The 27,621-nt window shown below is 43.6% G+C and overlaps 1 protein-coding gene across 6 annotated transcripts in view; it reads right to left on the bottom strand.

The window, feature by feature from the left end:
- Window positions 1-27,621, bottom strand: part of LOC115078151 (killer cell lectin-like receptor subfamily F member 1) — a 45,684-nt gene that overhangs the window by 1,185 nt on the left and 16,878 nt on the right. The window contains exons 3-8 of one of the 6 annotated variants that reach the window (XM_029580857.1): window positions 17,884-17,958; window positions 17,762-17,788; window positions 13,660-13,811; window positions 11,398-11,501; window positions 10,520-10,695; window positions 3,845-4,456 (exon numbers count right to left, since the gene is read on the bottom strand). In XM_029580857.1, coding sequence (XP_029436717.1) covers window positions 10,557-10,695; window positions 11,398-11,501; window positions 13,660-13,811; window positions 17,762-17,788; window positions 17,884-17,958 — 497 coding nt within the window. In that variant the 3' untranslated portion in view covers window positions 3,845-4,456; window positions 10,520-10,556. Of the gene's footprint in view, window positions 1-3,844; window positions 4,457-5,644; window positions 7,405-9,161; window positions 9,353-10,519; window positions 10,696-11,397; window positions 11,502-13,659; window positions 13,812-17,761; window positions 17,789-17,883; window positions 17,959-27,621 lie in introns of those variants that run through there. The other 5 variants (XM_029580854.1, XM_029580852.1, XM_029580855.1 and 2 more) reach the window with 5 other exon arrangements.

Here is a 27,621-nt window from a genome sequence, read left to right as displayed (position 1 = left end):
TTGCTACTGTTCTCAATATTCACCTCAATCCCAGGACAGCAGACTCCCGTGGACTTTCAGCTCTCCACCAAGCCTTCTACACTCCTCCAGACAAGCCTCCTAACAGCTTCCACAAATTTATATATATATACACAAAAAATGTTTATTAAGAATAATACATCCTAACTAGACACATAATACTAACTAACCAATCATCATTCAACGCCATTCATTCATTAAAAACCTCAATCAATGAATAACATGTAGACAATTATAAAGGCAGAATACATTTGTCACACTCATTTGAATCCTAAGTTTACAAAAATGTTAAAGTGAAACAGTATCAGATTGATCAATGAATAACATATAAACAATTACAAAGACAAGTCTTTTCCTCTGAGTGCATTTGATCCCTTATTCATGAATAACTACTGCCACAATGTTGTTCATTCGAATACTTCTCAGCCACACGGCTATTCCCCATTAACTGCTGCCACAATGTTGTTCATTCAAATACTTCTCAGCCACACGGCTGTTCCCCTGTTATTCATTCGAGTACTTCTCAGCCACACGGCTGTTCCCCAAAGAAGATCTCTGTTTCACCCGTCTAGCGGGCTTCCTCAGGGGAAAGCTTCTACAAAATCTATAATATCCAAAGACAAAAACAATATACTAATCCCAACACTTATTAACAAACCCAATGCCTACCAGCATGTCCTTAAAACCCTTACTGTACAAATCAAGTGTTTCAACACCACGAATACTTGCATGTTAGTGGAGAAAGGAAGTGGTACCGTCACTTCCGGATTTTGAAGGTACGTGCTGTCGGCGTCTGTTCAGGTATGGTGTACCGTCTTCCTTCTTTGATTATAGCTTGTTTGATTCATGAGAACATTTTTTTGGTTGCAGTTTCGCGACCAATTGATGAATGGTTATAAACATTTGGAGAAGATGATACATGTTTAAAGTTTCTGGGAAAAAATTCATATGGAAGCAAGTATTTGTGGTGTTGAAACACTTGATTTGTACGGTAAGGGTTTTAAAGAAATGCTGGTAGGTATTGGGTTTGTTAATAAGTGTTAGCTGGCCTGACGCTGCAGATCTGCCATGCTCCTGATGATGTAAGGGCGCGCGCTCCAGAGTTTGTACCGGCAAGGGCGCGAACCTCGGGGGCGTCCCCCCGTAGTGACGTCATCCACTTCCAACTTAAAGGTCTTTGCTTGCAACTACGAATCGAGTTAGCAAGGGACTCCGTTTGGACTAGCTTCGGTTGTCCAAGATTATTTGCACTCAAGGGGAATTCTTTCTCCGCTGCTCTGCCTCCACAAACTTACCAAGGGGTACCCACTCCTCGGGGGCTCCGCTCTCTCTTCTTGATTTCAGATTGCTAAGACAGGATCCGGTACACGCTCCTCGAGGGCCTACATCCCTGAATGCTCAGAAGACTCCTTAATGCCTGGAAGCAATCGCAGATGTGAACACTGTGGGGTAGATTTTCTAAAATTACGCGCGCGTGTACTTTTGTTCGCGCACCAGGCGCGAGCAAAAGTACGCTGGATTTTATAAGATACGCGCGGCTTGTGCCTGTTTCCTCCGAGGCCGCTCCGAAATCGGAGCGGCCTCGGAGGGAACTTTCCTTCCGCCTCCTCTCCCCTTACGTAACCCCCCCCCCCCCCCCCCGGCCCTATCTAAACCCACCCCTACCTTTGCTGGCAGATCTGCGCACCCCAGCGGGCTGCTGACGTGCCATCACCCGACCCAGGGGCTGGTCCGGAGGCCTTGGCCACGCCCACGGGCCTCGGCCATGCCCCCTGACCCTGGGTATGCCCCCGAACACGCCCCTTTTACGAAGCCCCGGGACTTGCGCGCCGGCGGCCTATGCAAAATAGGTGCACCGGCGCATGAGTGCCCTGCGCGCATAAATCTGGCCAGATTTACGCACACAGGGCTTTTAAAATCCGGCCCTGTGAGTTCTATCACAGATAGGAACTGGTACGCGCTCCACGAGGGCCTATGTTTCTAATCTCTGAAGACTCCCTTCTGTCTAAGACGTTATTGCAGGTAGGGAGATCGTGAGTTATTATTACAGATAGGAACCGGTACTCGCTCCACGAGGGCCCATGTTCCTAAAACTCATCAAAGACTCTCTTCTATTTCAGAAGCCATCTCATACACAAATATTGTGAGTTCTTATTCCAGACCCCACATAGGAACCAGTACTCGCCTACGGCTCCTGTTCCTGAATATACTGAAGACTCTCTGTTGCATAGAAGCCATTACAGATATATAAAATTGTGAATGTATCATCTACTACTGGTTATGTATCCAGCATACCCTGTCTATTCACTACCTATAGTCTCTCTCTACAGCTCAGCAACCCATATATCGCAGTTCCAGTATCTGAGGGACTTCAGCCCTGCCGGGCACATCAGCTCACTACTGCCACCTCTGGTGGTTCTACTATCTGTCTAATAAAGAACTATCTGTGTTTGTCTCCATACTACAACCTAGCCGGTGGTCCCTCTCAGGATATCCTCCTGGGGGTGCTGTCATCTGCCCAAGGATTCACCAATTTATATTAAAGTGTCTATTCCTTACACTACTAGAGGCGGTATCATAACAAACTGCCACTCTGTGGGGACCCAACCAACAGATCATTAACTCCATCTACAGAGTACAACAGACTGCTGGCTACTCCCCGCGGGGGAGCAGATTCCATAACAGATTGCTACTCCTCCTCTCTGGAAGAACAGATCTCTGGAAGAACACCTCTGGAGGAGCTGATTACTAACCTATTGCTAGCTCCTCCCCTCTGGGGGAGCAGATCCATAACAGCTTCATAACATGATTAACAATAATTCTGATTGGCTAAGTGCAGAATTGTACTTTTATATTTCATAGCAAAACTTGAGATCTGCTAACCAGAGTCTATTATAAATTCCTTCATTGCATTCTGTACACTTAATTGATGTGAGAGAGAGGGTGATCTCAATTGCTGGTCCTAACTTATGGAATACAATGCCGGGTGACTTGCGGATCTAGAAAGATGTAAAGCAGTTTAGAAAGGATTTGAAAACATGGCTAATCAATGTGACACATTTTGACTAGAAGATAGTCATAGAATGGCTGGAGAATAGTCACTTATGCTCTGTTAATTTTAAAGGATAGAATAAAGGAAATGGTAATTGATGTGATAAATATATATGTAGAAATTAAATGAACCACATATGTGAATGCCACTTATTATGATTCAAGGGATAACCCTCAAAAGTGAGCTGAAAACACAAGCATTTTTAGGAACGTTTTGTCACTTTTCATTGCAAAGTGTAACAATGTATCTGCTAAACAGGTTTAATCATGGGGTTTGATACTTGTTTGGCACTTGTTATGTTTATAAGCCACTTTAAAAAAAAAATTATTACAACCCCTTTCAATAGAAATTTTTTTTTAAAGACACTTACCCTTAGAGTAGCATTAGAGCATTGAGTGTATCGGCTCTGCTTTGCCCAAATACATCCGCATTGCTTTGTTAATTTTATAGGCAATAACGATATTGCGTTATTTGGCATGCAATTGAAACTATTGTTTTATTGATGTTTTGTTGTGAACTGTTATGATTGCTTTTTCAGAACGAGGTATATTATTATTTATTTATTTTTAGATTTTTGTATACCAGTGTTCCTATATGAAATAAAGATCACATTGGTTTACATTGAAACAGAACATGAAAATTGCCAAAAGGCATTACATAGAACAAGGTTATGAAATAAATATATAAATATAAGTATAAATATATAAATATAAATATAAGTATATAAATAAAGAAATAAATGTGTGCATATATATATATATGCCTGGGCCTTGCTATGGGCTTAGGCTGAGTTTGCGGCAACCTACCATGGCCTAGGACTATGCAAGGTTGAAGCTTTGTCCTTGGACTAGTCTGCTGAAGCCTAGGACTTGTGTAGGCTTATGCAGAGGTCAGTCACCACAACCTCATCCTAGCCCTACACAAGCCTGGGCCTAGACCCTGGTGTCAGTTCCCTTCTGGAACGGGTAAGTGGGGGCCAAGGTAGATTCTGGTCCTGAGATTTTTTCAGGTGGGACACATGTGATGCCTTGGAAGGCCTTGCTTCTTTTCTTTTTTAAATCTTTCTTTCATTTTTTTTAATGAAATAAACATTAGAGGAAATGAAATTTTTGGAAAACCAAACCCCCTAAAATGAAACAAAAAAACTAAACAAAATTGTTTCTTCTTCCCATCCCTGATTCACATATATTTAAGCTAAGAATCTATATGAATTTTTTCCAGTCTTCTTTCAAATCTTATGCAGAATTTGTCTGTCTTAAGCACAGTTTTAACATCTTCGGTTTATTATATTATTGTTTGTTTCTTCATGATCCATAGATCTCAGCCAGGCAAGAATGGAGAAAGATCTTGTTGTATTCTTAGCAAAAATGAATCTGCTACTGAATTCTGTGGCAACACAAACAAAAGGATTTGTGAGAGGAATATCATCAATTTTACAGCCATTGCAGACAAGAACTTGCAAAACTGAAATACCAGCAGAACCTCTGCTCTGAACCTACTTGCTTGATACAGCCATTATACATATTCCACTTGTCTTACGAAGCATTTGAAAGCTGGGGTAATCAATGGATGTTGGCAGATAAGGACCACCAAGTATCATCCCACATCCCAGCAGAGGTCTGCCTATTGGTACCTGCCTACTATTGTGTCTCAGAAGTTATTCCATCTACAGTCTACGTCTCTCTCTGTGTCTATCCCATGCATGCTTGAATTCTGATAGTTTTCACTTTGCTGACTTCTTCTGGGAGCCTCTTCCAGGTGTCCAACAAATTTTTGGTGAAAAAAATATTTTATTTTTTTAAAATGCCCACTATTACCCAATTTGAGAAAAGATAGTGGAATACAACAAATTATTATAAAGCATATAAGATATATTGCACAATAAAATAATCAATGTCTAAAACAGCAACTGTATATTAAAATAAAAATAATTAATACCAAAAGTAACAATGTATTAAAATAATAACAAATATAAAAACAGCAGTTAAAATAATAAAAACTAACAGGTGGATTTTAAATGCCCTGCTCGCTGGGGCGATTATTTTGCATAGGCCGCCGGCGCCCGCAGAGCCCCGGGACGCGGGCGCCCGCAGAGTCCCGGGTTTTTTTTTTAAGGGGGCGTGTCGGGGGCGGGGCCAAATGACAGCGTTTTGAGGACGGGACGCTGCGTTTTGGGGCGGGACCAGGGGCGTGGTCGAGGCCCCCGGACCAGCCCCCGGGTTGGATGACGGCGCACCAGCAGTCTGCTGGGGCGCATAGATTTACGTCTGCTTCTAGCAGGCGTAAATCGAGGGACAAAGGTAAAGGGGGGGGTTTAGATAGGGCAAGGGAGGGGAAGGTGAGGGGAGGGCGAAAGAAAGTTCCCTCCGAGGCCGCTCCGATTTCGGAGCGGCCTCGGAGGGAACGGAGGCAGGCTGCGCGGCTCGGCACGTGCAGGCTACCCAAAATCGGCAGCCTTGCGCGCGCCGATCCAGGATTTTATAAGATACGCGCTGCTATGCGCGTATTTTATAAAATCCAGCGTTCTTTTGTTTGCGCCTGCTGCTCGAACAAAAGTACGCGATTGCGCTCTTTTTTAAAATCTACCCCTAAGAATATAACATACAAATAAAAAACTAAAAGATTCTAATAAATATAGCCCATGACAAATCAATAAAAACCATACTGGAAAAAAAAAAAGGTTTTAGTAAGATATCTAAAAGTTAACAGAATTTTCTCCAGCATGGCCTCAACTGCACTGGTTCTCCATAACTGTGGAGCCATGCTAGAGATTGCCAGTGTCTGAGTTTTAACCAATCTCATAGTATCCAAGAAGGGTGAATGTATAACCAGGCTTTCTTTTACATTTTTATTCAGCAGCAAAAATAAAAAAACACACAAACAATGTCCTAAAAGACACTGTTGCGATAGCCATATAAAAATAAGCAATCCCTCACGTCAATAAAGACATATCATCCCTATAAACAGGATAAAGCAAACAAGTTATACCATAACAGTATTGTAGAAAAACACGTTATAAATCGGACATTAAACAAAACCTGCTGCCTAAAAGTTTCCATCATGTATAAAGCAATCCATCCAGCCCACCTTTCATACTGCTATTAATCTCAAATAGCCTACCTTAGACTAGAAACTATTCCCCCATCCCCCTATTTCAGTAAAAGTTAAAATCTGAAATTTGAACTGTGCAGGATAGAGAATAGGAACTCTATGAAGATCCTTAAGATAAGGGCTCATGATTTCTCTCTTAAATTGCTCCCAACAATCCCTTAGGAGCAGGGCCGGTGCATCCCAGTAGGCGAACTAGGCATTCGCCTAGGGCACCAATCAGTAGGGGGTGGCAAAGAGTAGCCATATGGGGGCCGCTCGGCAGGCCACGAGCGGCCCCCTTCTTACTTGCGGCCCAGAGAATCACAGAATCAACTGGCTGCAAGCAGTGCACATCCTTCCGAGAAAAGCAGTCACTAGTGGCATCTAGTGGCCACGAGTGCCATCTCAGTGAATGAGGTCAGGGCCAGGGAGGGACCTGGATGGCCACAAGGCAGACATTTTGCCTAGGGTGCCTAACACCCTTGCACCGGGAGAGAGCATTCTTAGAGCCTCATTTTCCAACGCTAAAGCACGCTTGCGCTAGCAGCGCAGTCTTGCGTTATCAGCGCAAGCGTGCGCTAGCGATATGGGGGCGGATTCGGCCCCGGAAGAGGAGGAGTCAGGGCATCACCGGGGCCAACTCTGCAAAGAAGGCGCGGACGGCGAAAAGGTAAGGAGCCTTTTCGCGTCCTATTTCGCGCCCAATAGCGCCACCTTTCATGGTGGCGCTATTGGGTGCGAAACCGGCAGTGATCGCACAGCGGCGGTGCGATTGCTACCGGCTAGCGCAGGACCGCCCCCCCGTTTCGACCCCCCATTAGCGCAATTTTCTAAAGTATCGCAGGCCTGAGATACTTTAGAAAATGAGGCCCTTAGTTATTTGAAGTTTACATGTAGTCTGTGTCGGTAATCCCACACAAAAGGTTTTACAATAATCACAATTTTCTCAAATTTCTTTTAAGCCTCCCTCCTTTCAGCTTCTTATTAGGACCCCTTCAGCTTGAAGGCTTCAATGCATGGTAAAACGCTACTTTCTAGTGCATTACTGAAAATAGCTAGATATTTGAATCAAATCTTCCGTTGCTTTCTTCTGAGTCCATCCTCAGCTCTTTAGGTCTCGCAGTGTAAAGTTTACAGTGCACTAGTAAAGGGAGGCCATGCACGATTGTGTTTCCTTATTCATTAGAGCCACCAGCTTCTCAATGGCCTTGTCCATAACCAGTTTTCAATGCATTCCATGGTAACTGAATAAAGAAAATTCATATTATAGTTTAGAACTGATGTGAAATAATTTTTCAAGTCTATGAGAATAGCGGTGTTGTTATAATTTTAAACAAGAGTTTAAAAAAATCATTGGGCATGATTCTGAAAAGCATTTACGTGCTTAAAATTGGGTTCTACATGTGTAAATGCACTTTACCAGTGTAAGTGGGCTTTTGAAAACTGCTACAATATATGCCATTTAATTGTCCATAGGATATTCATGTACAAGTGTACTTGACATGAGTAAATGGCTTTTAAAAATTGCTATCATAGTATGTTACATTTACACATGTAACTCCTTTTAAAATTACCCTTGAAATAGGCAAGCAACTTGCCTATATCGACTCATTTTCTTTGTAAATTATTGAGGATTTTGTAGGTTGTCATCATAAAGTGGGAATGATATGAGTGTATTCCTTTAAAAGATATGGCCATAGTCCGGTCTTGTGTCTTGGTGTGTTGTCACTAGGGACAGTGAATCAAAAGATATCTAAATGTAGGAATAGTCCCATGGAAAAGTGAAAGACTAAGCTCTGATTGATAACCTAACATTGCTTGGCACGAAGACATCTGAGCCACACTTAGCTGCAGTTTAGGGCTACTTGAACAAAGAAATCCTTACTCCGCACACTAAATATTCTCTCCCCTGCCTCAAATTCTTCAGTACAGAGGGAAGCAAATGCTCAACGATATATCTGACCCCGATGTCGAGCTCCAAAAGGCGTAACTGGCGTGCCATTAAGAACATAAGAAAATGCCATACTGGGTCAGACCAAGGGTCCATCAAGCCCAGCATCCTGTTTCCAACAGTGGCCAATCCAGGCCATAAGAACCTGGCAATTACCCAAAAACTAAGCCTATTCCATGTAACCATTGCTAATGGCAGTGGCTATTCTCTAAGTGAACTTAATAGCAGGTAATGGACTCCTCCTCCAAGAACTTATCCAATCCTTTTTTAAACACAGCTATACTAACTGCACTAACCACATCCTCTGGATGTGGTTAGTGCTGGATACCCATGGAGCATATTCAGGGATGTGTGCAGATGTTCAACTGACTTGCAAATACTAGTTCCTAAAATACCTTTTACATGATCTTATTTCTCTCTCTTGCTGCTGCTCTGTGCGCAAGCTTGCTTCTAGCAATAGTTTCATTTCCTTTCTTTATTATTTGTTTACATGCACATATGCTGTTATCTCTGATATATTGCCTGCGTCACTTATTATATTTTTTTTACCAAAATCTATTTGTATTATGCTGCTGTTTTGTAAAGTAAACTTTTCTACTGCTCTCCTGTGTCTGCCTTATCTGCTTCCCCGCACGACTTACTGTAAGTATACCATAGAACCTGGCCATTACACTTGGTGATGGTGCTTGTGCGCCATCGTGTGGAAGACCAGAACATTGATTCCTGAATTTTTGCTTTTCACGTCAGTCATTCCTGGAGATGTTGTGAAAGCAGTGCTCAAAGTATTTGAAATGGTTTGGATGGGGGTAGGGGAGACTAAGCCAGTGTACAATGGCAAGACCTACTGTCTGATTGCATGTTTGCTAGTTTCTGGAGGAAGCAGCAATCTGTGGGACGTGAACAAGGAATAGCCCTGAAAGGAATGGGCTATTGTTTGGGGCTGGGGGGAGGTATTGGAGGAACTGGTTAAAAATTGGGGGGGGGGGACGGGACATACTAACACCGCTGAACTAGCTGCAAATGAAGCTTCATTGTTCTGTAGTGTAAGAGATAAGTTGAAAAAAATAATACACACTTTATTCATCTCTCAAACACACAACATGAAACAAAATCTCCCATATATATACACATACACATACATGATTCTTGGCAAAGACATTCATTTGAAAGCATACTGGAAATCTGGTCACAAAAAATTGTCAAAATCCAGCAAATAGTTTTTGTGAAGAAGGAAAAGGCTGCTGGGAAAAAAAAATCAAGGATAAAATTAGAAAATGATGAATAATTGTGGAAAAATAAAATCAAATTCATTTTTTAATAAATTTTAAGATGCTTCTGTGCTCTGGGTGCAAAAATTAAAAGAAAAAGAGGACTACAGATTTATTATTTTCAAGTAATTCCACAGAAGGAAACAGTTCTCTTCATGCACGGTTCACGTTGCTTGCAAACGTTGTGGTGAGCCATTGAGGAGGAGCCTGGCACTGATGTCATAGGGGCGGATTTTAAAAGCCCTGCTCGCGTACATCCGCCCGGATTTACGCGAGCAGGGCCTTGCGCGCCGGTGCGCCTATGTTCCATAGGCCTACCGGCGCGCGCAGAGCCCCAGGACTCGCGTAAGTCCCGGGGTTTTTCGAGGGGAGTGTGTCGGGGGGCGTGTCGGATCGGCACGGCGTTTTGGGGGCGGGACGCGGCGTTTCAGGGGTGGGCCGGGGGGCGTGGTTTCGGCCCGGGGTGGTCTGGGGGCGTGGCCGCGCCCTCCGGAACCGCCCCCAGGTTGTGTCTCGGCGCGCTAGCGGCCCGATGGCGCGCGGGGATTTACTTCTCCCTCCGGGAGGCGTAAATCCCCCGACAAAGGTAGGGGGGGGGTCTACATAGGGCCGGGGGGGTGGGTTAGATAGAGGAAGGGAGGGGAAGGTGAGGGGAGGGCGAAAGCGAGTTCCCTCCGCTCCGATTTCGGAGCGGCCTCGGAGGGAACGGCGGCAGGCTGCGCGGCTCGGCGAGCGCCGGCTACACGACATCGGCAGCCTTGCGTGCGCCGATCCTGGATTTTAGCTGCTACGCGCGTATCTACTAAAATCAAGAGTTCTTTTGTTTGCGCCTGGTGCGCCAACAAATGTACGCGAAGGCGCACTTTCTTAAAATCTACCCCATAGCGTTTAGTGCAGAGTTCAGACATTCAGCCTTGAAGTGCAGTTGTAAGATAACGTAATGTACAGTCTCCCTACCCATCAGCTTGCAATGAACCAGGAGTAGGAGGTGAATTCCTGAGGGGGGAGAAGGAGTCTCACAGAAATGTGCCTGCTGGTGTCACAGGATGGACCCGTGTTTTTGTCAGTCGGTCAGAAGTGACCTTCTGAGCAGAACCCAGACTGCTGGATGAAGTCCCTGGGCCTTTGGTTCTGTCTTACCTGAATATCCTAGACGTTCCTCTCCACACCAGCATCTTTATTTTTGAGCCATAATGCATGAAGAGGGAGCTCTGGTACACAGCCAAAGTCGCTCTGACTGGCAGTGCAGTGCCCCAAATTTTTCGGAGATAATATACGCACATCCTAGAGATGAGCCATCATTTGGAAATGGGAACCTGTGAGGGAAGGAACAAAGACACAAATCTCTACGTTTAGACAAACTAGAACCAATACAAATATACCTCCATTATCATCCCTTCCACCTACCCCTGCTCCCATGATCAGCTATAGAATTGCTCAATATATAGACAGACATCTTGTTAAAGGGAAGAAGGGGGGAGCATCTTATGCAGTTTTGACAATAGTCCAATTTGTTTATGAAATAAAAGTTGGGGCAGCCCTTATCATGCCTGGATAGAGCAATCACCCTGTCACTGTTGAAGGTCAGTTGCTGAGAAACTTCCAGGAAGTGATAAATGTGGGGAGCAAAACTGAACCATGAGACTTGTAGAGCAAGCAGGGTCTGTGATAGAAAAACTGTACATGAAGGTTCTTAGATGCTAAGAGGCTCCAATCACATAATGTCTTGTCTTATTATAAAAACACCTTGAAATTTTACATATGAATGTAGCTTTGAAAAACCTCAGTACCATAGGGCAAAATACCCCTATTGATTAGAAGCGGACTGGTAATGAACATGCGCTCCAACACGGTACAGTGGGAGGAGGCAGGGCTGTGCCAGTCAGTCAAGCAGGTTGATTGACTGAGTGCTCCTTGGTCCTTTACATGCTACTGTGGGTTCCATGCTTAGAGAGGGCTAGCACCCTTATCATGAGCATCTCTGCCTAGAGAGTTGTTAAAAAAAAAAGTACTCTCACCATTCCTTTTGAAGCGGGGATCCATCCACCCACCACCACAAGCCGTCTTCCCGCTTGCTCAGTCCAACCCAATAATTGTTGAGTTTGAAATGTTGAACAAACGTCTGCATTCCGGAACCAAAAAGAAACATCACTAGGTTTAAGGCAGTAATAGGAATGCCATTTCTACAACATGCAAGCTGGATGCAAAGTTCTACGCACCTTGGCTGGCTACGGGAAATGTTTGGAAGCTGTTATTTCTACCAAAGGAGGTATTAAGAATGTATTTAAAAGTCTTATGACCCCGCTTCAACCACATCAGTTGTTCTAGGCAGCTTACAGCTTAAAAGGAAATAGTATTTGTCTGCCTTTCTTTACTTTCCTCCTTATTCCACCCTATTTTCCTTGTCCCTTCCCTTGTTTCTCTTCCCCCTCCCCTTTTTTCTCCCTTTACCCCTTTTTGCTTTCTCTCATCCCCTTTCTCCCCCTTCCTCCCTCCTTTTTCCTTTACCATGCTTCTCTGTATTACCTTGATATTCAAATTACTTTCTGTAAACTTGATATAGCATTACACATTCTTATGTTTACTATTATATTAACACCAAATTTTAAATATTGTGTTTTCGTATATAACTTTCTATTTACCATTATGTTAGTTATTCAGTTTTCATATTTATATGTATTTATTAATGTTTGGTGTCATTGATTTCCATGCGCTGTTGGTGTCATTGTTATTGTTACTTTTATGGTTCCTCATACTACTGTTTTGATTCTTCCTATTTTTAATTTTGGGCTTTTGTCCCTCCTGACGCAGCCCTTATGGCGAAACACGGTTCGTGTTGAGGGACCAAAATATTTGTCTGCAAGCAATTGCTCAATAAATGAAGGATATGTTGATCTCATTAATTTTTAAGCCTCAATTACTGAACTATTCAAGATAATGTTCCATGAACTCTCATAGCGCTATACCATCCTGTATGGTTGATAAGAAAATTCCTTCATAGGAATCTCAGAATTTGCAACTTTAAGGATTAATAAGTGAAAACTAAAAACAGGGTCATTCAACATTTCACATTAGGGCCTTAAATAGTGCATCGTGTGCTAGTGTGCAAATGTCACATTTGCTATACAAGTGGGTGGAGTTTGGGCGGAGTTAATGGTAATGAGTAGCTCCTAACGTGGAATGCAATAGAGTAACGCACAGTTATGCAGGTTTTAATGTTTGATCACGGTAGCTGTGCATTATCAGGGGAGATGGAGAGAGAGAAAGAGAGAGAGCCTCTGAACAGAAATCAATATGGTACTCTCTATTTGTACCACTATAATAGGGGGGGTACTTTAAACTCAGTGTGGGGTTTGGGGATGGGGTACTTTTGGGGGTGGTGGTTTAAATACACAGTCAGAGGTACGAAAGCAAATTTGACATCACTGAAGATTTTCTGTCATTTGAATTGAGGAAAGGTACAAGAGGAGTTGATTTGTACAATGCACTCTCTACCTAGTCCTGATGAAATCTTGAATCTGGAAACATTCCCTAGGCTTGTAAAGGAAACATATCTCTTCCTGATGAGCCTGTGAGGCATGGGTGTGAGGCAGAGTGGAGTGGATTTACCACAAGTACAGCATAGTTTGTGTGGGGCAGAAAAGGAGTGAGAGGGAGTATTGTTTTTTATAACTGGGGGATTTTATCCAAACCAGGACACCCTACTTAAATGTAGGGTTATCAAAATCATTTAACTGTCATCACTGGAGTTCTTAACCAGGCAGTAGGGGAAATCTGTTCCTCACTGGATTAATGTACACTACATCATACTCAGTTCAGTTACCATGAAAATCTGCTACATCTTAGGACTGAGCCAAGTCATTTATTTATAATTTCAAATACCATATTTCAAACAGATCCTACATGCTGAAGAACATTAGAAAAAGTTGAGGTTCATATCAGTTTAAAGTGACCGATAGAAATAATCTTGTTCCCAATGTTTGGTGAATATATTTTTCCTCCATTAGAATATAATAAGCATTGTTGCCCTCTTTGATCATTCCCCACCCCTTGCCCTCACAACCCATGGTAATAACCTTCATCCTACTCCTTCCTATCATCCCTCATCCCATGTACTCTATACCCATAGTAATAAACAACATCCTACAACTCCTGTCACTCCTCACTTCTTTTCCTGTATAACCACAGTAATAACCAAAACACCTCTAACATTTGAGCTTAGGAGTTCCCACATCACAAAAGCAGAAACCCTAAATAATTAAGCATTCTGCCTTCCTTACCAACTCCTGCTGACGCTTTAATACGGCCAATGTCCCATTGTATGTGGAACAGTACTCCTGGCTTAAAACCCAAGACCTTGTCATGGTGGAGATGTAATAGCACATTCCTGCATACCACAGCCATCCTTCTGGACAAGGATCACACTTTTCTACTGAAAAATGAAAGAGATCGGCTGTAAGCTGCAAAATGGTCAAGGTCCTTGCTTTAAGCTAACTATTGCAATATTGACATTATGAGATATAGCACAAGCTTCTTTGGATTTACATGCAAACATGAATTTTAAAGAACGGCAAAAGGTTTCCATTACAGCGGACTGAGACTTGATCCTTGTTTACCTTTGACAGTTTGGAAAATGTAAAAGAAGGGATATCTTACTAGACTGCTACAGGATCGCAGAAGTCAATTACCACTAGGTCAACAAATCCTGCTTAAGCTTAGAAATGAGAAAATCTCACTGAAAACTAAAAGGTGAATTTTAAAAGCCTGGCACATGCTAAAACCAGGAGATATGTGCATAAGTTGGGCCAGAGTAGGCTGAGCAGATTTTAAATGGTGCTCACGTAAGCACATACCTCCCATTAATGTGCACCAATGAAAAGTTTCGAAAAAGGGTCAGGGTGTGGTGGGCACTTTCTGGGTGTGGCATTGGTGTTCCAGGATTTCAAATTTGCGTGGAAATACCTACGGGCTACTTTACTTCTGCTATGGATGACATGCAAATTATAAAATAAAGCTAAATAGATCGGAGGGATTTTAAGGGTCGGGACTAACAGGGGAAATTGGAGGCTATTAAACTAGGGGGATTTGGAAGTCCCATCCCTTACCTGGGCGAACTGGGTATGAACTGGGAAAAATGGAAATGGCATTTATGCGCATAGGCGCGTGCTCACTTACAATTGTGCGCACAGACTCGTGCGGTCAGTCCATATGATATACGCACATATTTGTGCGTATATCATAAAATGGCCTCTTGCCTGAACGTGGGCCGACGAGTGCACACACATGGATGCCTGTGTGCCTGTTTAAAAGTTTCCACCTAAGCTGTTGCAATGAGTTGGCAGGCTTAAGTCCAGTTCAGTGGGCATGGGTCTATGTCCCTAAAAGCTATTATCACAGTTGTCTGTAAGTGACATTCTTAATTCTTGGGGGCAGTTTCAGCAGAGGTGTCAAGGATTTGAATGGACTTAAGACTGAATTTCTCTCTCACCCTCCAAAGTGGTCCTTCTTAATACAGATGAAGACCTGCTGAGGCCATGGGTTTTCTTATTTAAGGGGCCCCATAGCATTATCAATGAGCTTAGTATTTTTCTATTTTTCATTTAGAGCTTCCTCATAATCTGAAGCCCTAAGCTGTAGCTCAGGTAGCTTCTGCCTAAATCTGGCCCTGGTTGAGACTGTGTAGGATTTCTGTAGAGAAATGTAGGATTTGATTTTCAACCCTGCCATTGCAACACCTTGCATGAACATGAAAGATTCAGTTTAAAAAAAAAAAAAAATGACCACCCTTCATGGCATTTGTGTGGAAACAACTTCAGTTCAGAGTGGTTAAACTCAAATATGGAGTACTTCATAGCAAAATAACAAGTCAGTTATGGATGTATGACAAGGCGTAGAAAGAAACAAGAGAAATATGAAATAAATGAACACCACAAAATAGGAAAGAATGACTAGAACAACAGTGTTAGAAGGCTTTAGGTTCCTGTCCCAAAAGATTAGATCACATTAAGGGACAAGATACACATGGATGTGATGCTGAATTGGTGGAGAAAGGAAAGGAAGGGGTAATGGCGGATACAGTCAGTTGGAAGCAAGAGCAGTCAGTAGCTGAGGAATTGCATAATGGTTTTGCAAAAGAAATGCATTTCTCTGCAGGATGGGAAGACGGAGAAATGGAAGGTATGAGAATTATAAGGGGTACAAAGTGAGAAGAGTAAGTTGTAAAGAAATCTGGTAAAATAAGGGGAATCAGGTGGGGTGAAAGAATAATGAGTTTTGGAAGAGTGTGGGAAATTTAGAATGACTTGTAAAAAGTTCACTAGACGTGATGAGACACTCTGAAGGCTCCACTTTCCAGCCATGCAATTGGTTGCAGGCTCTGAACTTCAATCAGCTCTTGAACCAGTTGCCAAGTCAAGAGGGAGCTTCACTGCCTGCCATTGGCTTAAACACCCTATATTGTGGAAAAGCACAAGCACACATACACTCACACAAACACAGGGACACAGAGGCAAACGCCCCGCACCCAGGGAATCAGATACAGAGTGAAATAGAGACCCCCACACTCAGGCAACCTGCAAAATGGACAGCTCACACCTAGACAGACAGGCACCCTAAGTCACAGACACCAAGGATGTACATTTGTTTTAAGGATATATTTTTCATAGCAAAAATAAGTCTATTATTGTGAACAAATGGGAAAATTGACTTACCAGAAAATACCCAAACATTTTCAGAGATTTTCTGTTTATTACAGAAGAAGAATACAATGGCGCACACAGAAAATGGGGTCTTCCCAGGCCTTCCTACTGCTGCTGTCTGAACTGAGCTAGACCTTCCCACACCCTTCCACTCTCCCCCTACCCCAAGCCCCTCTACTCCCCTGCCGTAAATTGGGACCCCTAGCCTTCAGCCCTTCCATTGGCAGCTTGAATTAAGAAAGTGTCAGGAGAGATCCCGTCACTCCTGCCCCACTCGCAGCCATTTAAAAACAGCATCAGCTTCAGGGCCAGAAGGCACCGTTCTTGTTTTATGGCAATACAGTGTTATGGCTGTAAAGCATGCAGGGAATAGGTATGTACATTAGAGATGTGAATCGTGTGATCGATCGTCTTAACGATTGATTTCGGCTGGGGGGGGGGGGGGAGGGAATCGGATCGTCGCTGTTTTGTTTTTATAAATATCGTGTAAATCGTAAATCGGGGGAGGGCGGAAAAACCGGCAAACTAAAACATCCTTAAAACCCACCCCGACCCTTTAAAATAAATCCCCCACCCTCCCGAACCCCCCCCCCAAATATCTTAAATTACCTGGGGTCCAGTGGGGGGGTCCCGTTGTGATCTTCCACTCTTGGGCGTCGGGCGCGTTGATAGAAAATGGCGCCGGCGCTACCTTTGCCTTGTCATATGACAGGGCAAAGGTAGTGCCGGCGCCATTTTGGTTCCTGTTCCCCGACGTCACGAGCGTAGGAGATCGCTACCTGGACCCCCGCTGGACCCCCAGGGACTTTTGGCCAGCTTGGGGGGACCTCCTGACTTGCCAAAAGTCCAGCGGGGGTCCGGGAACGACCTCCTGCACTCGAATTGTGTTGCCGTACGGCCGGCACTATTTTGCTGTTTGGCAATATGGCCATATGGCCGGCGCCATTTTGCAAAGCAACACGATTCGAGTGCAGGAGGTCGTTCCCGGACCCCCGCTGGACTTTTGGCAAGTCAGGAGGTCCCCCCAAGCTGGCCAAAAGTCCCTGGGGGGTCCAGCGGGGGTCCGGGAGCAATCTCCTACGCTTGTGACGTCGGGGAACAGGAACCAAAACGGCGCTGGCGCTACTTTCTATCAGCGCGCCCGATGCCCGAGAGTGGAAGATCACAACGGGACCCCCCCACTGGACCCCAGGTAATTTAAGACATTTGGGGGGGGTTCGGGAGGGTGGGGGATTTATTTTAAAGGGTCGGGGTGGGTTTTAGGGATGTTTTAGTTTGCCGGTTTTCCCGCCCTCCCCCTTCCCCCGATTTACGATTTTTGACGATAAATCGGGGGAATTCCTATTAATATCGCCTCTAACGATTTAAAATATATCGGACGATATTTTAAATCGTCAAAAAACGATTCACATCCCTAATGTACATACATGTATTTTATTTTTTAAATGATCTTTTCTGAAAAAGGTTTGGTTTTGGTCCAAAGGAATGGTTAAAGTTGAACAGGCCCTCTCTCTCTCCTCTTTATTATTCACCAATTGTATGCATTTAGGCAAGAGAAATGAAAAATAAGAGGCAAGGGGGATCCCAAAGCTCTGGTGGCCATACTCTCAACCAGCAGCTATCTAAGCAGATTCCTTTCTTGTTTTAACTACATGTTCAAGCCCATCTCCCCACGATTGCTTACCAAAGCTGCTTTCATGGTCCTTGGAACCTGTGGTGACACAAAACAGGGAAAGTTTAAACAGAAGTCAGGTCACTGAATTACATCTGAGCCAAGCCACAAAAGGAAACATGAACATAGCTTACCTGGAGAAGCATCACTATCCCCAATTGGCCATAAATGTGCAGTTTTGCTGGCTGAAGCAGGATTTTCACAGATAGCTGGAAAGAAAACATTACAACAGCTTTAAAAAAACAATTGAAATTCTCCTGTCTACCTGAGAACTTCACTGACTCATTCCATTTTCCAAGGATAGGCTATGTTGCTCCTCTGGTCTCTGCTGAGGAATGATGCTCCTGCATACATTCCCACCCTCATTACTTGCTATTCCTCCCTATCCAGATGATCCTTAAACTTTTATCTCCTCATCACTGAAACTTTGCTCCTAAAATTTAGGTCAGCCTTCCCATATCCCTTATGGGGACCAATTGGTCTCTCTCACTTTAGATCTTCTATCCTTCTTTGCCTGTGGCTTCCTTTCCATTTAACCTGGATCAAAATAGATAGTGTAGGAGTGGAATGCGCTAGTGGTTATTGGTAATGGTTAAAGCAGCGAACAGGGAGCCTGGGTTCAAATCTTGTTACTCTCACTGACCTTGAACATGTCACTTTGCCATTCTTTATAAAATCCTGTCTGCATCCCTTTCGTGCTTCCCATGTTGATTACCAAACATTTCAGAAATTGTATTATAAAGAAAGCGTGGGTTTGGGGTAATTTTACTTGGGATCATGGAATCACTTGAACGCATTACAGGAAACTTCAACAGCTCCATCACAAATCACAAAAATCCTAGTCACCGTTTTCTTTTCATGCACTAATATTTTTTTTAATTTCAATTAATTCTTTTAATAAAGTAGTGAAACTGCCATGTTAACCCACTTGAATGTGTAAGTTAACAGGCAACTGTTTTATCGGACTACTGTCAAATGTTGGTGACTAGTTTTCAAGAGTTTGCTGTAAACTAATGAAGAGTGCAACTCCCTCAAAAGTTAATTAGCCAGGCATGAAAGTCAAGTAAAAAGGTGTCATGTGCAGCTAAATCTGTTGACCTTCATTTCTGCATATTTTTATTTTAAATAACTTCTTACATAAGAACATAAATTATGCCATACTGGTTCACACCAAGGGTTCATCAAGCCCAGTATCCTCTTTCCAACAGTGGCCAATCCAAGTCACAAGTAGCTGGCAATTACCCAAACATTAAATAAATCTCATAGAAACATAGAAATGATGGCAGAAGAAGACCAAACGGCCCATCCAGTCTGCCCAGCAAGCTTCACACTTTTTTTTTTATCATACTTATCTGTTACTCTTGGCTCTTAGTAACCTTTTGGTTCTATTTCTCTTCCACCCCCACCATTAATGTAGAGAGCAGTGTTGGAACTGCATCTAAGTGAAATATCTAGCTTAATTAATTAGAGGTAGTAACCACCACAATAAGCAAGCTACACCCATGCTTGTTTACCCAGACTATGTAATTCAGTCCTTGTTAGTTGTTGTCTGTATATAGATCCACTTTTCTTCATTCCCTCCTGCCATTGAAGCAGACAGCTATGGGAGGGGCGCTCCTGAGCAGCGACCAAGATGGCCGCCTAGCCTTGAAGTTCCGCTGGGTCACATACTATTTTGGGATCAAATCAGTTCTATTCTACGAATAACTCACCGCTCATTGTCTTATTCTGCAGCGAATGATGGCAGCTGCCAAGTCTGGGAAAATTGAGGCGGCATTCGCGGCGGTATCCGGCTCTAAGAGAGCGAAACAGGACCCACCCACGCCGGACAAAACTGCGGCCTCAAAAAATATGGCGTCTGCGGATCAGGTTCTTACGGAGCTCAAACAACTTAAAGAAATGCTCCAAGTAAATATTGATACCACCTCTGCTATCCGGGGCGAACTGCAAACAGTGACTAAACAAATAGCGGCTTTTCAAATACGGCTGGACGACGTGAAAGCGCAAGCCTCTTCTTTATTAGTGGCCACAGCGGCTTTCCCTTGTCTGAATTCTGGCATCGAGCAATTACAAAAGGATGTAGAAGATCTGTCTAACCGCAATCGCAGAAACAACCTCAGAGTACTTGGAGTACCAGAAGGGGCAGAAGGTACGGACTCTGTCTCCTTTATTTCTACTTTTATCCCATCGCACCTTACACTAAAATTCAATCAGCCCTTTGAAGTTGAAAGGGCTCATCGGATCCCGGCTAAGCCGATCAGGGGCGCTAAATATCCGCGGCCCATAATCTTCAAAGTGCTCAGGCACCCCCAAGTACTGCTCATTCTGGCGGCTGCCAAGAACTCAGCTCCACTACAATATCAAGGGAACAATATTATAATTGTTCCAGACTTCGCTAAGGCCACGGCGGCGCGCCGCAAACAATTTTTGACGTTGCGGCCGCAACTGCGTTCTCTCGGGGCACAATATGGACTCCTATATCCATCACAAATGAGGGTCACGCTAAACAATCGCACAAAAATTTTTCAAACTCCAGAAGCCCTGGACGAATTTTTGAGATCTCAAGGTTCTGCAGGGATGATTACCTGAGCTACCTCGTGGCTCCAGCGGAGCTTCGTTCCCCTTCCAACAGCTCCCTTGGGAGTAGCTCGTGGTGCCTACCTGAGCGGTGAGATACACAATGATACACTAGTTTATATGTTCATTGCTTTTTTTTCTCTCACTGGTTTTTACCAACGGTGTATCAGGACTCTTTCATTTTGATCCCATAGAACTCTAAGCTGGCAGTTTAAGTTTTTCCAGCGACCTGGCTGACTTGTTAGGCCAGCCGCGACCTCTGGCGCATTCGGAGGCTCAACTTGTTAATTATTGCCACATGGCTCTTCAATTTTCCATGCGTTGGACTTACTATTTCTACTGTTTCTCTTCTTCTTGCTCCATTTTCTGCTTGAACTGTGACACTCCATACCGCGCAAAAATGCCCTTAATCTGTATTTACCAACTTACAATGGCTCAAGCAATGAATAAATTCCACATCATCAGTACTGATCCTCCAAACCTGTCTAATGGCTACTACCACCTCTAACATTAATGTAATATCCTTAAACGTCAACGGCTTCTCAAACCAAATCAAAAGAAAGAAGATCCTCAGTTACTTACAAACTTTGCATACAGACATAGCTCTACTACAAGAAACCCACCTTACCCCTAAGGAATCATTAAAGCTTAAGCAACAATGGGTCGGTTCGGTTATATTCAGCCCTGCTGTCCATAAAAAGAGAGGGGTCGCCATCCTCCTACATAAAAAACTGGACGTGGATATCATCTCTCAAACAGCAGACACAGACGGCAGATGGATAATGGCGAACATCAAGATCGCAGGCCATACTTATTCTTTCCTCAATATATATGCCCCCAATTCTGATAATCCAGGATTTTTTCACTCTGTATTCGCTAACTTGCTAACCATGGGTGATAGTCCCATAATTGTGGGAGGGGACTTGGACCCTTTCTTGGATAAATCCTCCGCATTAAGACCTCAGAAACCCAAGGCCTGCATAGCTATAAAGCATCTTATGGACTCCTTCGGCCTTACTGATCCGTGGCGGCTTCTTCATCCCACAACAAAGGATTTCACCTTCTTCTCACCACCTCACACTTCATACTCCCGCATAGACTATTTCTTAATATCACGCTCCTTGGTTCCTCATACTCAATCTGCCACTATTGCACCTATTTTAGTCTCAGACCATGCGGCGGTTACGCTGACACTGCGCCTGCCTTCTCCTCTCCAAAATGATCGCCGCTGGCATTTCAACTCATCTCTTCTATCTGAACCAGCTTTCATCAGTTCCCTCCAACTCAAAATCCAAGAATACTTTCAATTTAATTCTTCACTGGAAATCTCTCCCTCCATTGTTTGGAACGCCTTCAAGGCCACTATTCGGGGAGACATCATTAGCCACACCATTGCATCCCGAAGAGCTCAGACAGCTACTCTCTTGCAACTAGAAACTCAAATTTCAACACTGGAACAACAGCATATGATGTCCCCCACTCAGGCTTCGTTGACATCCTTGCTCAAAGCGAGATACCACTACAATCAAGTTCTGAGCGCAAAAGTTGTTCTAGGCCTTCACCACTCCCGAGCTTTATATTATGCGGAACATAATAAATGTGGCCATCTCCTGGCTACATATCTTAAAAAACGCCAAGAGAAACAAAGGATAACTAAGATACTGTCTCCTCAAGCTCAACCCTTAACTTCAGACTCGGATATCTTAACGGCGTTCCGGGATTTTTACGAACAATTATACCAATCGGAAGCAGATGTGCACCAGTCGGCAGATTGTATACAGCGCTTTCTGGAGTCTTTACAGCATCCTTCTCTTACAGCTGATCAAGTGGCTCTTCTCGAACAGCCTATCACGGAGAAGGAAATAACGTCGGCCATCTCATCTCTACCTGCTGGGAAAGCACCAGGCCCTGACGGATTTAATTCGGACTTTTATCTTGCATTTAAATCTGATCTTGTACCTAGGCTGCATGCTTATTTCTCCTCCTTTACCTCCCACTCTGAATCTCTCTCTACTTTCACTGAAGCGTGCATTGTGGTCCTACCTAAACCAGGCAGGGACTCTACACTTATATCTAATTATAGACCAATATCCTTACTAAATGCCGACTACAAAATTTTCACTAAGGTACTAGCTAACAGGCTGTCACAGGTCTTATGCTCAGTCATACATCCGGATCAGTCTGGTTTCGTTAAAGGCCGGTTAATTGCCAACAATACTTGGATGTTTTTCCATGTCCTGCATCATGCCCCCTCCCTTCCACTGCCAGCCATAGCTGTCTCACTCGATGCAGAAAAGGCATTCGACAGAGTCGAATGGCCTTTTCTCCTAGCCGCCCTTCGCTGGTTCGGAGTGGGCCCAACTTTTCTTTCTTGGATTAATAACATATACACATCCCCTTCTGCTTTCTTATTTATTAACAACCGGTCATCTGCCCCCTTTCATTTAAACAGAGGCACTCGACAAGGCTGCCCCCTTTCCCCTCTTTTATTCAATATAGCCCTAGAACCTTTATTATTAGCTATTCGGCAATCAGACACTATTGCAGGTTTCCCAATGGGAGAGGAGACGTACAAACTATCTGCCTATGCAGACGAAGTTCTCCTCTTTCTCACTGACCCAGAGCAATCTCTCCCGGCCTTATTCCACCTTATATCCACCTATTCCCTCGCATCCGGCTATAAAATAAACTGGCATAAAACTGAGTTGCTCCCTCTTTTTTTTTTTTTTCAATATTTATTTATCAAAAGTTTTAATTTTTACATAACGTAAACCAATTTACATTCAATATATTGCATATTCATCTGGAAATATATACTTCAATTTTAACACAATTTATCTTATGACATTGCAATAATAAAGAATAAAGATAACCTTATGCGCCAGGCTTGCGAGTTTAAAGAGAACAAAAAATAAGAGAAAATAAGAGAATACAAAAACAAGTAACATGCACATTGTCGCAGCATTTCCTATAATTTGTCCTGCCTTTACCCATTTTAAGATATTGGTGATGAGGTCACAGGTTCACGTGCTTCAATAAACTGATGTAATTGATCTATAATTGTGAAACTAAATTATTCATTTTCTTTTTTTAAAATACACTGACAAGGATATTTCAATTGAAATGAATAACCTAAAGAAATTACCCTTTGCCTTACTGCCAAGAATTCTCGCCTTTTATTGCGAGTTACAGGAGCTAAATCAGGAAAAAGTTTCACATTTTGACCATAATATAATATAGGATATTTTTGAAAATAAGTCTTCATTAATTTACTGATATCTAATGTAGAAATAAAGGAAACTATTAAAGTATTCCTTTCCAATACTTCCAAAGTAGAATTTTCAAGAAAACTAGTTAAATTGATCGGTACTGTTATAGCAGCTCTGGGGGTACTCTTAACAAAGAAACAAGTATTAATTGATAATACACCTTCAGGAAAACCAAGTACCTCAGCTAAAAATTTCTTTAAAGTTGTAAATGGGATTTCTCCCGCAACTTTAGGAAAATTGAGAAACCTTACATTTAAGATGTCGTGCATTATTTTCTAATTGTTCTAACCTTTTTGTGCATGATAATTGATCTTTAATCATGGTCAAATTCAAATTTTGGATTAATTTTATTTTTTCCTCAGACTCTTGAACTCTATTCGTTATTTCAATCGTTTGTTGCTGTAAGGATTGACACTGGCCTTGAAAATTTAAGGATACTGAATCTATTTTAGTTTCTAAGCGGTTCACTGTCGCGTTTAAGCTGTTAATCAAATCCCAAATATCTTTCAATGTGGCTGTCTCCGATCTTATGAACGTGGACTGTTGTTTTTCTGTAGGACTATGCAGGGGAAGGTGGGAGGAGGCTAGATGGGAACTTGAGGAGGTTATTATACCTCCTTCCTCTAAAAGAGGGGCCTCTTGTTTTTCCCCATCTCCTCCTGTATTCTCTACTGTTGAGATGGGAGCAACCCCCTTTCTCGCTGAAACACCTCCTACATCTTCAGTAGGAGGCTCAGCTGTTGCTCCCTCTACTCCACGATGCATTGGATGTGTGCGTAGGACAGGGCTTAGGGAAGCCTCTTCTAGAGGAACTGCCTGTTCTCCTTCCAGGGAGCTCCCAACAGAGTCACTGGCACCCTGACTTTTTAGCTGCGTCATGAAACGCTCAATTTCTAATTGCATTAACGGGGGCAGGGTCTCAGGGGGAAAGACCCTAACCTTACCCTTTCTTTTAGCAGGCATTATGAAAACCACAATATCAATTAGGAACAATCAGAAAAGCGGTTCACTTTGTGCAATTTATACTCACAAGTCCCAGCGATATGATCGGACCAAAATTCCCCGCCAGTCCGTCTAGTCCGGACTAAGCCGGACAAAGCCGCGCGCGCCCCTTAGGCACGCGCGGCTTTGGCGGAGCGCCGTTCTAAGCAGATTTTAAAGCTGGCGGGCTCCTCCTCCTGAGCAAGCGTGTTCCGGGGCTGGGCTGGGGAAAACAGTCCGTTCCTCCCTGCTGCACCGCTCCAAGCAGATTTTAAAGCTGGCGGGCTCCTCCTCCTGAGCAAGCGTGTTCCGGGGCTGGGCTGGGGAAAACAGTCCGTTCCTCCCTGCTGCACCGCTCCAAGCAGATTTTAAAGCTGGCGGGCTCCTCCTCCTGAGCAAGCGTGTTCCGGGGCTGGGCTGGGGAAAACAGTCCGTTCCTCCCTGCTGCACCGCTCCAAGCAGATTTTAAAGCTGGCGGGCTCCTCCTCCTGAGCAAGCGTGTTCCGGGGCTGGGCTGGGGAAAACAGTCCGTTCCTCCCTGCTGCACCGCTCCAAGCAGATTTTAAAGCTGGCGGGCTCCTCCTCCTGAGCAAGCGTGTTCCGGGTGTAGAATAGTGCACTGCATATATCCTGCACATATGTAGTTATAGCACTATGAAGCACTGATTACTGAACTTGCCAGAGAATTATCCAGCACAGATGACATCATTCCTGGAAGGATGGAACTAAGTTTGTTATTCTAACTGATAAGAAGAGGCCTGTGGCCTATAGTGAGAGCAAGCTAAAGTACACATGTTAAAATATATATCGATTGGCTATTAAAGGTAAAGGGTGTGGATTATGCAGATGACTGATAATAGCAGACCCCAGACCCTTTATAAGCTGATGCACACGTTAAGAACACTGAGCAGATTTTAAACAGACCTTGTACACCTTTGCTTGTACTAAATTCTTTCTGTATTTTTCTGCTCCTAGAGGAATTATCCGCCTTCCTCTATATAATTACCTGTATTAATAAACCCCTTTCTTTATTACCGTCTGAAGCTGGTATTTATTCTGTAATTAGACACAGGGGACGCTCTTCTTTTAACATCTGGAGCCACCGCTGGGATTCATAGGAAAGGATTTGCGCCCCTTTCCTGTGACTTACCGGCTACAGCAGTTTGCGGACCTGCTTAAAGCTTTTGACTACTTAACCAGTTCCACTTAGGGTGACCTGGGGTCATTAGCGTACTTTAGTACTGGCAAGATCGTGAAGTGAGTCCGGTGGCTGCCACGGAGGTCACCATTAAACTCTTCTCACCTTTGGATTCAAGACGTTGATCCATAGGGAGAAGTCCTTCAGTTCATGATTGGGTACGTATGGGATTTAATTTTAATTTTTTTTAAGAAAAAGTGATTGATTTGATTAATGTTTCAGTTATCTATGTCTTCTCTTTTATTTTTTACTATAGTTTGTTAGTCTGCCAGACCTAGTTTAACTTGTAGTTCGTGCTTCTTTTGAATGACATTCCTTACTGTCTGTGGAATCTGCTTTCGAGTACTTTTTTTTTTCCCAGCTATGTGTGTGTATACCAACGAGCTAATTTAGCAGGTTTTGTTCTGTATTATTTCAACCTTTCAGACTTTCACTTCAGTTTGGTGTTCTCGTGCAGATTTTCTACTCCCCCTCTCCCCCTCCCTTTTTTTCTCTCTGATGTTCCGTTTATTGTAGTTGTAAACCTTCTGCATTCTTTTCTCCTTTGCCTTCACTTTCTTCCCTCTCTCTCTGACTGTTTACTTTGCTCTGTTTAAATGCTGTATGTTTTTCTACTTTCTCCCTTGCATTTCCTTGCTTCTGCTTGCACTTTCTTTGTTTCTTGAGGCGGGAGACGCCTTCCCCCCCCCCTTGCATTCCTTTGCATTCCTGTGCCAAGTGGCGACCGGTTTCTTTGTCTGGTGTTCATCCTTCTATCTGCCACCTCGCTTTCCCTCCTCGCCCCTCCCAACTCGCCCCTCCCTTGTCTCTTCTCCGTGCATGTTGGGTAATTGAGTTTTGCTTCCCCCCCTTTAGTTTTGTCCTTTTTTGGTGCTGTGCGTTGTCACGCCCACCCCCCCCCCCCTTTCTTCCCCCTCCTCCTGCACATTCCTTCCTGCTTACGTCAGCGCCTGACTCACTTTGGGCGTTGGCCCCATACCTCCCCCCCCCCCTCCCTGCCCTGCTTCGTCCTCTGTAAACGCATTGCATTCTGGTTTTGTTAGTTTTTTTTTTCTCTCTGTGTCTCTTTCTCTGCCTGTTTGTCTTCTCCTATTTTTTGCTGTGTTGATTTTCTTTCACTTTCGTTTTCTTTGTGTGACTGGCTTCCCTTGTTAGTTTAACTGCAGCTATTCAAGTTTTATGGCTTCATTGCTCATGGTCTGTTCTTTTCTTGCCTGCTCCCTTCCCCCTCTCTGTTCAGCGCTCACGGAGCGAGTGCACGAGTTGGAGGTAGCCCCCACCGCAGTGTATCCCCTGTGACCGCATTGAATTCTGGTCTTCTTAGTTTTTTCTCTCTCTGTTTTTTTTGTGCCTGTCTATCGCCTTTACTGCTGGCTGATTCCAGGTTTCTGGTTTCCCCGTGCGGCTGGGAGATCGCCTGCTGTGTTAATTGCTGTTCGCTTTGCATTTCCAACGGGCTTTTCTTCCGCCCACTGCTCTGTTCTTCTTTTACTTGTGCTGTCTTTCCTTCACTGGACTGCCCCTACTAACTCTGACCTTAAAAGAAAAAACTGGGAGAAGTTACAGCATCAGAGATTATTTTAACTGATCTTAAATATGTTTTCCACGTACATCCAATGCTCAGCTTAGTTCTGACGCTGTTTCTACTGTTCTCTGTGATTCCCCTTCCGTAGTTTACGCTCGGCATTTCTTGCTGCTGAGTTAAGTGCCTGGGTTATTTGGACGTTAGTGCTCGTGCCCCACCCTTTGGAATTTCTTTCTTTGCTCAGAGAACGGAGGTGATCCCCCCTCCCCTTTTTCTGCCTGCTGTCATGTTACAATTTGTGGCTTGTTAGCACACAGATACT

The sequence above is a fragment of the Rhinatrema bivittatum genome, chromosome 16 (genome assembly GCF_901001135.1).
Source record: "Rhinatrema bivittatum chromosome 16, aRhiBiv1.1, whole genome shotgun sequence".
NCBI lineage: Eukaryota > Metazoa > Chordata > Amphibia > Gymnophiona > Rhinatrematidae > Rhinatrema > Rhinatrema bivittatum.
The sequence above is the reverse complement of the archived record's forward strand: the minus strand, read 5'-3'. Positions and strand labels throughout refer to the sequence as shown.